The following is a 14,009-nucleotide window of genomic DNA, read 5'->3' on the forward strand; positions in this document are numbered from 1 at the left end:
GACTAATCATTCAGATGCAGACAAATCAATATGCCGACCATCAAGGGTGGGAAAAAAGCGGAGCGAGGCAGTTGAATTAGATGGCGCTGTTGACCCGTTTGTCAACTTTAGTTTTACAAATGCGTACACGTACAAATAAAGTTTGCATTGCACGTGAAGTCTTTGACGTAACGTTCGGCGCCGGTCAGTACGCTTTGGACCTGTAGGAAGGAAACGTGACGGAAAACATTAGCACGGGGTGGGGGGGGGGCGGCGGATAAAGGGGCGCGTTGGGCTCACCTGGCGAAGGCCGACAGCGCCAGCACGCTGAGCAGGAACTGGAGCCCGTAGAAGCAGAGCAGCACCGAGCCCAGCAGGAACTCCAAATGCAGCACGAAAGTCTGCAGCAGCAGGAAGTAGACGCACAGCGCGACGCACGGCAGGAGCAGGAACAGCGACACCGCCGTGGTCGCCGTGTGCTCGCACAAGTTGCCCTTCCAACCTGAAGCGCAGGCACAGGCGCACGTCACCGACCGGCGCCAGACAGAGCGCTGCATTTTCCACACGTGCGTCTGCTCATGACAGACGGGTCCAACAAATTTCATGTTGCGAAGTCAAACTGGCTCCAAGGATGGGGGGGGGGGCTAAAAGGTCCGCCTCATCTGGACGACCCGAATCTCATATGCGGCGTCGGCACCCACCGTAGAAGATCCGGAGAATCTCCAGACCGAGGAAGAGGACCAGCAGCGCCGCGTCCAGAATCAGATTACTCGACGGGTAAGGCAGCAAAAGGCCTGCGGAGAAGAAGACAACGGAGAGCACAAACTTGGTGACGTTGACGCTAGTTGAAATCAACGTTGAGCGGACGGACGAACGACCTTTATAGACGAACGTGAGGACGCTTGCCAGGAAGAAGGCGGCAAAGTACCAGCAGTTGAGGTACAGCAGGACCTGCAGGGGAGTCGACGACAGCTGGGAGGGGGAAAAGGGTTGCGGGTCAAGGTGGCAAAAGGTCACATGTGCGAAGTCCGGGGGACACACACACACACACACAAGCGAAATGGCATCATGCGGAGGATACGATTGGCTGGCTCCCTGCAGAGAGACGATGACATCACAATCAAAAAGTGCAACATGACGAGCAGCTAAACGCAATACGCCTCATTCTATTTCGCCTTTCGTTAGTTTTAAAGACAACAACGTAACCTCACGTCTGACTTCATACTTTGCTACTCGGTATCATTTTCATTTTACAGACATTTGTACTTTGTCACAATAGCTTTGTTACGTTTTCATCCTCTGCGGATTACAAATAGAAACAGAGAGAGGGAAAGCATTTTGGATTCGTCTAACGTGTGAACAACATGAGCATGAATTATTTGGAAAATGAGCAACATTGATGGCCTCATTTGAGACGTGTGTTTTTATCTCCGAGATGATTCACTGATGGCAAATAAATGTGTCGTGTCCTCCACCGGTCTAAAAAGATCCGTCATGAATTCAGCTTCCAATTCTCACAATCATAGTGAATACTTTCGATTGTTTTGAGCTCGCTTCTTTACTTGAGAACATTTTAGTCTGTACTTTCCCCCCATGATATCAAAACTTCTACTCGTACGGGTCTTCGTACACATCTACCTAGCCTGCAGTACTTGCACTTCTTAAGTGGCGAACGTGAAGACTTTTGCCACCTTTGTTTACGTAACACGTTCATCGATTACCCGCACAAAAACCGACGTCCACGATTGCTACTAAGTGGCCTTTTGTCAAGTTTACGATCGTGTGACGACAAAGATCTGCACTTCACGTTCAAAAAATACGTTGACGTCACGAAATCCTACAGAAAATGTCATTGCTGACTTTCTTGATGATATCTGGAGGCGGCATGTTAACGCGACCGCTTCAGAAAACGAAATGCTTACCGGGCGCCATTTTAGTTACCGTGGAAACGGCGTGGCGGAAGAGACACTTCTTCGCTCATCGACTAAACCGCCCGCATGTTGTTCTGCTGCCCTCTGCTGCGTGAAAGGCGAAGGCCTGTTCGCTTTTAAATGACAAACATTTGACCGTAATTATTTTCTTTTTTTTTTTTTTTCTACTTGAGATCTTCTCTCATTTGTCGGGTTTCAACTAAAAATGCAAACACACACAGAAAAAAAAAAAAGATAATAATAATTATCTACGACGCTGATTGGCCGGGTGATGGCTTTGTTTGACGTGGCATTGGCGCTCGCGCGCGTGCGCGGTAGCGCTCTCCCCGTCAGGAAGATGGCGGCCCTCGGGATTTGTTCGGTTCTGTTGAGGTTTTGGCTTCTGAGCGTTTTTTACGGGGTCGTCTCCGCCTTGTACTTCCACATCGGAGAGACGGAGAAGAAGTGCTTTATAGAAGAAATCCCGGACGAGACGATGATCATCGGTGAGCGCCTCGGAGGCAGGCCTTGCTAATGCTAAGTGCTAGCTCCCCGACTTCATCTTTGAGACGAACAAGCCTGCGCTGCGTTTTCACCAAAGTTGCGAAAAAGCGCAAATTGACGTCCAATTTCTCTAGTTTTGTACAGCACGTACGGCTCTGGGATGAAGTTAATATCCAAACGATCTGGTTCGTGTTTACTTTTCCAAAGACTTGCTGTCGACGAAATTGAGTGAAGCCATTTGAATTCCGCTTTGAATGCGGAAGTCGCCTTAGTAGGGGTTGAACATTGATCAACCAACACAAAAATCTCGCTTCTTGTCTCCTATTTTCATCATTTAATTGGTTAGTGACCTCGTTTGGGCTAAAGTTGTTCAAATGCTGCGAATTTCATCGTCGATTGCTGTCATTGTATATGAAATCAGAGGGATCTTGATGCGTTTTGTCCTCCCCCAAGAAGATATTAGCAAACATCAGCTATTTCTTTTGGGAAAACGACGATCATCGTAATTCATTTGTTTCTTCCTTTTCTGCACTTTGTTTTTGATGCAATGTCCTGCTTTCCAATCGAGCCGTGCAAACGTTGCTCCCAAAAATGAATTGCCCGAGGAATGGATTTTTATTCGCAATCAGTTCTCCTGGTGCGTTTGCAGGCAACTATCGGACTCAGCTGTACGACAAACACAAAGAGGAATATTTGCCGGCCACTCAGGGTCTGGGGATGTTTGTGGAGGTCAAAGACCCAGATGAGAAGGTTGCACATTCTGCTGCAAATAAGCATGAGAATCTTTTATCTGCCGCGGCCCAACTTCTCACATCCCTTGGCTTGTTGTCGTCGTCGTCTTTCGGTCCCTTCCCTCTTTTGCAGGTGATCCTGTCTCGACAGTACGGCTCGGAGGGGAGGTTCACGTTCACGTCTCACACGCCCGGAGAACATCAGATCTGCCTGCACTCCAACTCGTCCAAGTTCTCGCTGTTTGCCGGAGGCATGCTGGTGAGGACGCGCCGGCGGACGTCTGCCGCCGTTTGCTTTGACCGTTGTTTGTCGCTCGCTCGCAGAGGGTCCACTTGGACATCCAGGTCGGCGAGCACGCCAACAACTACGCCGAGATCGCCGCCAAAGACAAACTGTCGGAGCTGCAGCTGCGAGTCAGGCAGCTGGTGGAGCAGGTGGACCAGATCCAGAAGGAGCAGAACTACCAGAGGGTGAGCGGACAAACCGGGTTAAGTCATCGCACGGCGGCCGATCCAAATTCATATCATCAAGCTGTTCCGTGCGACTCCAACCTCACGGTTTGCTCTAAATTGCTGCCCAAATGAAAAAGGACCCGAAAATAATCACGTCAATATTGTGCAATTCACACCTCTGGCATTTCTTTTGTTTTGGTCGTCTTCACGGGACGTTTTGCGGTCAGAATTGGAGCTTTTATTTCACAGTATTTACTGCACGTGACAAATTGTTCAACAACTCGGGACAGAGCGACTTTTGTGCAAATCCACTTTTCCGTTGAGCGTAAGTATTGGAACTGATATGATTTCCTTTCATGAAGTTGTAGTGCATACCGGTGAGTATTTGGTAACGTCATCGTTGCTCGCAATAACCGCCGTCGCCTTCCTCATTTTGAAATGCTTTTCCTGCCCGTGAATTTGTTTGTCATGTCTCGGTCCAGTACCGTGAGGAACGCTTCCGCCAGACCAGCGAGAGCACCAACCAACGCGTGCTGTGGTGGTCCATCGTGCAGACGCTGATCCTGGTGGCCATCGGCATCTGGCAGATGCGACATCTCAAGAGCTTCTTCGAGGCCAAGAAGCTCGTGTAAAGCCGTCGCCGGATGCCGAACGGAACCGAGAAGCGCCGCACGCAAGTTACTCGAGACGACGACGACCGACGGAGCCGATATTGGGAATTCTATTTGGACTGAAAGCTTTGGCCCGACCCGATGATGTGCCGAGCGGGCCGGCTGGATTTTTGTATTTCGGAGCCGGCGGCCGCTCGCCGGCTTTCGTTGCGCACGCGTGTGAACTCCTGTCAAGCGATTTCATTTTATCCTCCCCAAAATATGAAAGGTTTGGAAAGTTTTAGCAGGTGAAGGGCGAAAGGAATGAGTTACTGCAAACCGTGTGAATGGTGACTTTTTTTTTTGGGGGGGGGTTTTTTTTTTTTTTTTGCCTGATCTCGACACGTTTTGACGTCGATGGCGGAAGGAGGAGCTCGAAGTTGAATTCATCAGTCGTGCGACACTGGCATTTCTCTTTGTGGATGTTTGTGTCTATTTGATTTTAGAAAATACTGAAAAGGTTTTGTTTTTGTTTGCAGATATTTTTTTCAGTGGAACACATTTCAGGCTTCACCAAGTTTGCCCACTTTGAGCGTTTTCTTTTTCTTCCACCTAAGGGAAAACATGTTCACACTTTTGGTATCACTGAAATAGTAAATGTCATAATTTAAATGATGTTGAAATAAAAATGAACTTTCACCTGACTGTTTTTAAGGGCTTAATGCTACAAAAACACAGCTTTATCTTATCTCGTGAAAAGTTCTTAGGGTACTTACTTTAATTTGAAAAGTTTGACTTTTCTGAATTGTCAACTCGTGCTAGTTCCATTGGGACATTTTGCCTTGAATAAAGGATACAAACATTCCAATGGAACTGTTATGAACCTTATATTTGCAAAGATTCTTAAAATGAGATCTTGGAAAATTTTGTGCAGCCAACAGGACCAAAAGTAGCCCTCCACAAATAGCTCAACTGTGGTTGCACATTGTGATTTCCTAGGAGCATTTAAAAATGTATCGAGGCATTTTGCATCGATTAAGATTATTAAGAAAATGTTGATAATTGATGATCAATTGTGAGGCTAAGCGGCTGAGAAAATGGATGGCTGGATAACTTTGGCTGGTCAGAAAGCCATCAAATGTTCGGGAACCACTGACATTTTCATGCTATTAAATACAATCATGTGGTTGTGTTTGTGCTTTGTTTCCCCTCAAGCGTCAAGTCAATGCATCCATCGCTCCTTCCCTCCCTCCATCCATCCATCCATCCCTCCCTTTTCTACCGCTTACCCGGGGCAGGGGCGCCCAGACTTCCCTTCTCCCCGTCGACTTCATTCGGTTCTTCCAGGGGGATTCCAAGTCGTTCCCTGGCCAGCTGAGAGACGCAGCCCCTCCGGTGGGACGTGCCCGGAAAACCTCAGCTCGGGAGGCGTCGGAACCAGACCCGCAGCCACCTCATCTGGCTGCGCTAGTGGAACTTTTTCCACTTTCTGTGTTTCCGCTCGAGTGTCCGGCCGAGTTGAACACAACCGTGGCTCAGTTGTTGTTGTTGTTGTTTTTTTCCTCCCCCCCTCCTCGTGTGGAAATTAAATGAAGAAAATCTAACTTCTGTTTATTTATGATGGCGTTTGTTGAGTTTTAACAGGCGCTCGTCGCACGGAGGCTAACGTTAGCATGTTAGCTTAGCACGGCGCAGGTACGCTAGTGCTAATGCTAATAGTACGTGTCCAGCCGCCGAGGAGGAAAAGGACGCCGCGGCCGACGTGAACGAGGCTTCCCCGGGAAGGAAGACAAGTTGGAATCAAGTCCGGTTAAATGGGAAACGTCGTCGGCATGGTGGACATTTCGGGCTTTGGCGTTGTTCTTTCGAAAAACGTGGCAACTTTTTAGGAAGCATGACGATGTTTTCATCGAGGAGGAAACCGGTGCTCTATTTTAAGGAGGAGAGAAGGTAATTTCACTCTGTCATTCATTTTAAACTTTATTATTCTCGAATCATACGATGAGTCTTTTTGAATTTGAAGAAAATAAGTTGTCAACTAGGAAGACGACGAGGAGGAGTAAGTCAACGTCTGCGTGTGATTCGACACACTCACTGCCACCTCTCAAGTCATCATTTAAACATCATACTGATTGCTAGCTAACACGATTACACTTGCGTTTTCCTTTATTTCAAAAGTGTTCACCAGGGTTTGCATTTCGAGGCAACAGAAGAAGCTTTCTTTTCAAATGAGGTAGAAATGGGCGGTGATGAAGGAGGTGCTTCTTCCTTGGACTTGCGGGAATGTTGAAGTCGAGGCTGTTTGGACACTGGACGAGTTCCACCTTGTCGTGCCGAACTGGTGTTGACATGGACGGACTCACCGACTGCATCTTTGCAACTTTGCATTGTTTTGTTGGCAGTCATCTCTCATTTTTGTTTGGAGTGACCTTCCAATCATTTGGGCTTCATGCTGGGCAATGTCAGCAATGTTGCGGTCCAAACACATCGGAATTTCCCACAGGTGGGGATTTTGGGCCAATTTTCTCATTTCTCACTTCAGCTCTTGAAATGTGTCAGTTGTCTTCTATCCTTGACAACAAATGTTACTTTTTACCAGCACGCTGGCCACTTTGGGCCAAATGACAAAACGTGCAACGTCGTTTTTCCCTCATTGCTTATTGATTTACTGGATCGTATCGCAGAGCCAAAACAATGCAGCCCTATGGGGGCACAAACCAGTGCGATCTGTAGGCCGGTCCCAAGCCCGGATCAATGCAGAGGGTTGCGTCAGGAAGGGCATCCGGCGTAAAAACTGTGCCAAACAAATATGAGCGTTCATCTAAAGAATCCCATACCGGATCGGTCGTGGCCCGGGTTAACAACGCCCGCCCCCCCCGGCACTGCTAACCCGCAGGGCGTCGGTGGAAATTCAGCTACTGTGGGTCGAAGACAAAGAAGAGGAGGAAACCGGACCCGGCGTCAGAAGAAAAAGAGGAATGCACAGAGCCTACAACTGAGTGTAGGGACTTTGAATGTTGGGACTATGACAGGAAAAGCTCAGGAGTTGGTTGACATGATGATTAGGAGAAAGGTTGATATTCTGTGCATCCAAGAGAGCAGGTGGAAAGGTAGTAAGGCGAGAAGTTTGGGAGCAGGGTTTAAATTATTCTACCACGGAGTAGATGGGAAGAGAAATGGAGTAGGGGTTATTTTAAAGGAAGAGCTGGCTAAGAACGTCTTGGAGGTAGGATGTGGCCTCGAGTTGAAAGCGAAATTCTGCAAGGAACGAGATGAAGTAGTTCTGAGCATCCCAGACAGCGAGAGAGTTGTGATTGGTGCAGATTGTAATGGACATATTGGTAAAGGAAACAGGGGCGATGAAGACGTGATGGGTAAGTACGGCATCCAGGAAAGGAACTTTGAGGGACAGATGGTGGTGGACTTTGCAAAAAGGATGGAGGTGGCTGTAGTGAACACTTATTTCCAGAAGAGGGAGGAACACATAGTGACCTACAAGAGCGGAGGTAGAAGCACGCAGGTGGATTATATTTTGTGCAGACGATGTAATCTGAAGGAGGTTACTGACTGTAAAGTAGTGGTAGGGGGGGAGAGTGCAGCTCGACAGCCTAGGCTAGTGGTGTGTAGGATGAGTCTGGCGGTGGGTAGGAAGATTAAGAAGACGGAGGTAGAGCAGAGAACCATGCGGCGGAGGCTGAGAAAGGAAGAAGGTTGTGCGGCCTGGCCTTTCGGAAACAGGTGAGACAGGCTCTCGATGGACAGCAGAAGCTCCCGGAAGACTGGACGACGACAGCCAAGGTGATCAGAGAGACGGGCAGGAGACTACTTGCTGTGTCTTTTGGTAAGGGGAAGGAAAGGGGAGAAGGAGACTTGGTGGTGGAACCCCAAAATACAAGGCAAGAGATTAGCGAAGAAGAAGTGGCATACTGAAGGTTTATGGATGTGGTGAGGGAAGACATGAGGGCGGTTGGGGTGTTGAGAGAGGAAGACGCAGGAGAAGGTTCGGCTTAGATGGAAAAAGATGACGCGCTGTGGCGACCCCTAACGGGACAAGCCGAAAGGAAAAGAAGAAGAAGATCGCAGAGGCAAAACAGAACAGTCCAATGTGACGCATCACTTATGACGTGCTGCGATCGGTCACGTTGCCGGCAGGTGGTCCGGTGGTCAGAAGCGTCGGCGTGCGCGATGGCGCTCGGTCTCGCCCTCGGCGGGGACCCACCACGGGCAGAGCCGTGATAACAAAGTTCGGACACGGCTCCTTTCGTGGGCATCAATTTTTTTTTTTGTCACCCTCAAAAAATGGATCGCGCATTGTAATGACGTGACGATATCTCCTTTTCAAAGCTCAGTTCATACGAACGCCGACCATAATCTTAGTCTGGCGTTTTGCGCGTTCAGGTCGGTGTGGGGCCGCTGTTCCGTCTACAAGCTGTTCGGGCTCTGCGTGCTGCTGCTGCTGGCGTCGCTGCTGTGGCTGCAGCTCGGCTGCTCGTCCGACGCGGCCGCCGCCGCCGCCCGGCGGAGCGGCGCGGGGCTCCCCCGCAGCCGGACCCCCCGCCCCCGCCCCCGCCCTGCCGCTCCGAGGGCCGCTCGCCGGACGAGGCGTCGTGGGGTCCTCACAAGCTGGCGCTGTTGGTGCCCTTCCGGGAGCGCTTCGACGAGCTGTTGGTCTTCGTGCCCTTCATGCACGACTTCCTGAACAAGAAGAAGATCAAGCACCAGATCCTCGTCATCAACCAGGTGGACCACTTCAGGTGAGACGCGGCCGCTCGGCCTGACCGTTCAACCGTCGGGCCCTTCAACAAATCGTCGACTTTGTTAGCTTAGGGCTAACATAAGGTGGAAAGCCATAGATGGGCTAACGGAAGTTAGCAATTCGGACAGCTGCGGGGAGCAGCGGCGCGGCCAAGCAGAGGTTAGAAAAGGGCTCGGAGGCGGGTGGGCGGGCGGGCGTAGATTTTTGTGACGCTCTCCGTAACTTCGTCGAGGACCTTCTCGGCCTCTTTTTCTTGCTTTTAAGAGGAAGCAGAACTCAGTGACCCCCGGCGTCCAAATCAGGTCTTCCCTGTTATTCTGTTTTAAAGGCAACCCCCCCAAAAAATAGGTTGTTTGAAAACGGCCGCAATTGCGGCGGCGCTGACCGTCGCCTTTGCGTGGCCCGCGGCAGGTTCAACCGAGCGTCCCTGATCAACGTGGGCTACCTGGAGAGCGCCAACGACACGGACTACGTGGCCATGCACGACGTGGACCTGCTGCCCCTCAACGAGGCGCTGGACTACGGCTTCCCCGCCGACGGGCCCTTCCACGTGGCCTCGCCGGATCTGCACCCCCTCTACCACTACAAGACCTACGTGGGCGGAATCCTGCTGCTTACCAAGAAACACTACCACATGGTATCGGCAACATCCAGCGCGCGTGAATTGGTCCGCGACACTCGTGTGCGTGTGTGCGTAAGCGGTACAGAAAATGGATGGATGGATGGATGGATGAATGGATGGCTGGCGGAATCGTGCCTTATTGGAACTGTTTTTGTGCCGAATCTGGGCATGTGCTCGCGCACGTTTGAGGCCCGAGTGCACCTTTTTGAACTTGTCCAGTGCTTGTGGCGTTTTTTTTTCATCATTTTTGAAATATTTTTGTGTGTGCGTATTTGGGGCCAGTGTAACGGGATGTCCAATCGGTTCTGGGGCTGGGGCCGCGAGGACGACGAGTTCTACCGGCGTCTGAGGAAAGCCGACCTACAGGTGAGCGTCTCTTCAAAGTCGCGGCGGTCTCCGCTTTTGAAAGCTAAAAGCGGCGCCGCCCGTCGGCAGCTGTTTCGGCCCAGCGGGATCGCCACGGGATACGAGACGTTCCGGCACGTGCACGACCCCGCCTGGCGCAAGCGGGACCAGAAGCGTGTGGCGGCCCAGAAGCAGGTTGGCCTCTCAACTTTCACTTTGGACAGGGTCAGAAGGTCATAGGTAGGACTTTGGATGGATTTTTGTTTTTCGTTTTTTGAATTTTGAATTTTGGTTGTTTATTTCTAAATTTCGTACATTGAAAGTCTTGACTGGGTTTGAATGTTTGGTCGATTCATACGGTATGTCGTCAATAATATCGTACAACAACTCTAAAATAATTGGATTGTTGCATTTATTCGATTGAAATCTGTTCCAGATTCTTTGAAAAATTAGCATGTTTTAGTTCTTGTCTTTCATAATTAACTTTGGGGGGGTTCTCGCTCGATATTTGAATAAATTGATTGTAAATAAAATGCTAAAAAAATTCACAAATTTGAGTCACTATTGATACATTTATTGTAGTTCAATGAAATATAAACAAATTATCGTTGAGTCGTAATGTGTAAAAAAAAAAAAAAAAAAGAGCTTTAATCACGTAGATGAAATGAATAGTTGTCAATGTTCATTGTCACTTTTTCTTTGCTGTTTAATTTTCCATTTTTATTTTTGTATTCATTTACCTGAATATTTCAGATTTTTTTTTTTTCTAACTAATGAAGTCTGAAATGATTTTTAACAAATTTGATGAAGTGGTAAAATCATTATTTAATGAAATAAAATGGAGTGTTTTATTATTAAATTGGTACGATTCGGTTTGCTGCATTTGTGAATTTAGTTTCTTTAATACTGCTTAATTGAAATATATTTTGTCAATGAATTTTTTATTCATTAATGCATTGTAATAGCGGAAAATCGTTTGAGATTTGTTAAGTAATGCCCCAGTTGATTGTAATTAGTTTGTTTTCCTTTTTTTTTTTTTTTTGCGTGTGTGTGTGTGTGTGGGGGGTGGGAGAGAGAGACACGATGATAAAAGCAACTGTATTTTTCTTTTTCCAATCCATGTGAAATGAATGAAAGGCCTTCTTCGGACGTGTACTCGACTTCATTTGGGTTTTGTCTGCGTTGTGGTCCTGCAGGAGCAGTTCAAAGTGGATCCTGAAGGGGGCCTCAGCAACCTGCGCTACCGCGTGGAGTCCCGCCAGGAGCTGACTGTAGGGGGCGCTCCGTGCACCGTCATCAACGCCAGGCTGGAGTGCGACCTGGACAAGACGCCCTGGTGCCTCCTGGCGTAGGACGCCGACTCGCCCTGAGGTGGGCGCACTTTGGCTGACTCCGTGGCCGCTTTTTTGGCGGGCAGCGAGGCTATTTTTTTGTGTTTTGTTTTTTTCCCCTCTTTCCTTTTCCTTTCTTTTTTCCGTCTTCTCTCGTTTCAGCTCCGATAGGTGAAAAAGAAAGATCGGATTTGTTTTTAAGTAGCCTCGTCGTCGTATGCAAGTCGCGCTCATAACCATCGCCCTGGGAGATGTTTTTTTTAAAATGACTGAACAAAGATATTGTCGTGGTCCCGCTCAGGCATTCAAACCAGCGAGCACAACGTCTAAAATCCAAGTCGGGCTGCTTTTCAAAATAAGAGCAGCTCAATAAAAAGCCAGAAGAAGCAAACATTCCTGCGTGATGACGAAAAGGAGGATTGGATTCGTTCGCGGCGCCGACTCGTGATTCAGGAGTGGGGACCGGGGGACGGATCCAAATTCCTCCGGGGTGGGGGTGGGAGATCACTTGGGCCGCCGCCAACGGTGCGCCCGCTCAAATCGAGTGCGTCGGGATGAACGTCGCTCATTTGTCCTATGACGTTACTTTCAAAATTGCGACCCTAGTGAGGATAAGCAGCACACAGAATGAAAGGATTCCATGTACATACAATAAAAGTCACTCAGTCAAATGACGACAAATCTGATAAAAATGTAGTTTTTGCATGAATGTATTTTTTTTCCCTCCTGCGAAATTCAAAATATGTTCGTTTTGTAGTCCTTCATCTCGTTACATAATCGCATCGCTCATTTACTGTAAATAATGAAATTGTAACATAAACACATTTGAAATTCATTTTTAAAAAGCAAGAATTTATTTATTGCATTCATTTAGTCACTTTTTGTTTTCCCGAAATTGGTCATTTGTCCAAATAGGTTTATTGATTTTTGCATTCCTTTTATCTCGCAAACTATTAATTTGTTGTCAATGATTAAATTTACAAAAAAAAGAGAGGCACTTTTCAAAAGATATGAAGTGGTCAATGAAATACATTTAAAAGTACAAAATGAGCGTGAATTTTGTTTTGTTTTGTTTTTTGCATTTTGTTTATTTTCCTTTTGATTGAAAACTTTAGACACGGTGGTGGCGCTGGAACGGTTTGCGCTGCAGGTGGTTGACATCCGGCTTATCCCTACGTGGCTTTTCTCTGGTTTCCCATCGCGTGGCAAAAACATGCATGGTCGGTTAACTGAGGAGCCGCAAATTGCCTGTAGGCGCCGCCAGACGCTTGCGACTGCCAAGATAGCCGACCCAGCCCCACCCAACCGCGACGCAAATTTTATTCGTGTCTAAACCAAGACATAAAAATAACATTTTTCATTTCTAGAAAATAATGCAATGTGTTTATATATTAAACAATTGCTCAATTACAATTTACGTTACATGCTAATTCATTTGTATGTTTTTATTAAACTGGACTATTTGAACGAAGTTGATGTCCCAAATAAAAAGTCAAAGGTGGCTCCTCAGCACAAAAGTCTGCACACCCCTCAGCTATGCTAACGCTACTCTGCTACTAAATCTTTTATTTTTTCAAACTCACAATTGTTGAAATGTTTTTTGTTTTATTTAAGAGCTTTTTTTTTTTTTTTTACTGTAGTTTTAATTGAGAAACGCCAAAGATGGGCATCGCGTTACATGTAAGACGATGACGTCCCGCAATAATAAGTGCAATGATCTGGCCATTTTGTCGGTCATAAAAAGCAGACCAATATGTTACTTCTATGATTCTTTATTGCTTCTACATAAAGGTTATTCTGCTTCAAAATTCTTTGCTGATATGATTCCGTCCCATCGTTGACCTCTGCCCCTTCCGTATTCCTCAACCGGTTCACAAATATTTACCAAATCTGGGAAACCTGACAAAAAAAAAAAAAAAAATCCCCCAACTCTGACATTTTTTATGTCATTCATCCTTCCATACTTCACCAAATTTGAAAATAGACAAAGCCTCCTGCTTGAAGATAGGCCCCGGCACGCCTGCGACCTTCGTGAGGATAAGCACTTCAGGTCATAAGTGGATGAGCGGATCGTGATTGACGTCCACGAACGTCACCCGCTTACTCTTGAATGGATTTCAGCGTCGCACTTTGAGCGCCCCCTCTGGCGAAAGACACGCACACTTAATGTTGAACCCCCGCGCGGGGGCGGGGTCATGTTCATGTAACAATGCTATTGATGATGATGATGATGATGATGATGATGATTTTTTTTTTGTCAACCAAGCAGATTTTCAAGTGGACGTGCTCCGATTTTCTGTCACGTGTTATGTTGCCGGTACTATGCGCCATTGAGGTTTTGGACGCCGGGGGGCAGCACGAGCTGGATTTTCGAGCATCTTATTTCATTTTCGTGTATTTGTTATGACAAAGTCAGATGTATCAAAGTTATTAAGGCATTTACGTACGGTATATTTCATTTTCAAGACACAAAAGCATTTACAGGAATTGCATCGTCGCGCGATGGAAGGTGTAAAATAGAACAAATGTAAGCTATCTGTCGATCCGTTGTTCTAGGGTTAGGGTCAGTCGTCCCCCCCCTCCCCCCCCCGTCCCTCCCGTCTCCCCCCTTTGGTCGTTCACCTCAACTCGTCCCGTCCGACTGAAAACGAATAAGTCGACTCGTCATGTCTGGTGTGAGTTTTCAGCTAGCGACATTCTTGTCATAGCTGTAGCGCAGGTGCTAACTTGTGCGTGCGTGCGTGCGTGCGTCAGTTTAGTTCATAGCTAGCAATTTGTGTGTGTTCCC

General features: G+C 47.6%; 3 protein-coding genes across 3 annotated transcripts; 2 read left to right on the plus strand and 1 right to left on the minus strand.

Annotated features, from left to right (window-relative positions):
* Window positions 1–71: 71 nt before the first annotated feature.
* Window positions 72–1,956, minus strand: tmem216 (transmembrane protein 216; the record flags this gene model as incomplete). Its single annotated transcript, XM_061836056.1, has 5 exons — window positions 72–200; window positions 280–481; window positions 681–773; window positions 858–951; window positions 1,921–1,956. Coding segments are annotated over 5 exons (441 nt in total), but the record flags the coding sequence as incomplete, so codon positions are not given.
* A 210-nt stretch (window positions 1,957–2,166) lies between these two features.
* Window positions 2,167–4,871, plus strand: tmed9 (transmembrane p24 trafficking protein 9). The gene is made up of 5 exons (XM_061836052.1): window positions 2,167–2,395; window positions 3,043–3,143; window positions 3,258–3,383; window positions 3,449–3,595; window positions 4,060–4,871. The coding sequence occupies exons 1-5, from the start codon at window positions 2,182–2,184 to the stop codon at window positions 4,207–4,209; spliced, it is 738 nt and encodes a 245-aa protein (XP_061692036.1). The 5' UTR covers window positions 2,167–2,181; the 3' UTR covers window positions 4,210–4,871.
* A 567-nt stretch (window positions 4,872–5,438) lies between these two features.
* On the plus strand, window positions 5,439–13,796 carry b4galt7 (xylosylprotein beta 1,4-galactosyltransferase, polypeptide 7 (galactosyltransferase I)). Its single transcript, XM_061836047.1, is given in 7 exon segments — window positions 5,439–6,117; window positions 8,566–8,678; window positions 8,681–8,921; window positions 9,335–9,560; window positions 9,828–9,911; window positions 9,981–10,085; window positions 11,087–13,796. Coding segments are annotated over 7 exon segments (981 nt in total). The 5' UTR covers window positions 5,439–6,061; the 3' UTR covers window positions 11,243–13,796.
* The last annotated feature ends 213 nt before the right edge of the window (window positions 13,797–14,009 follow it).

This window comes from Syngnathoides biaculeatus, chromosome 11 (assembly GCF_019802595.1).
Source record: "Syngnathoides biaculeatus isolate LvHL_M chromosome 11, ASM1980259v1, whole genome shotgun sequence".
NCBI classification, from domain to species: Eukaryota; Metazoa; Chordata; class Actinopteri; order Syngnathiformes; family Syngnathidae; genus Syngnathoides; species Syngnathoides biaculeatus.

Bases quoted from the DNA above. Each gene is read 5' to 3' on its own strand.
- tmed9 (XM_061836052.1), top strand. From the start codon at position 2,182: ATGGCTTTGTTTGACGTGGCATTGGCGCTCGCGCGCGTGCGCGGTAGC. The intron at 2,396-3,042 runs GTGAGCGCCTCG...GTGCGTTTGCAG, and splicing joins GGACGAGACGATGATCATCG to GCAACTATCGGACTCAGCTG. The intron at 3,384-3,448 runs GTGAGGACGCGC...GCTCGCTCGCAG, and splicing joins TGTTTGCCGGAGGCATGCTG to AGGGTCCACTTGGACATCCA.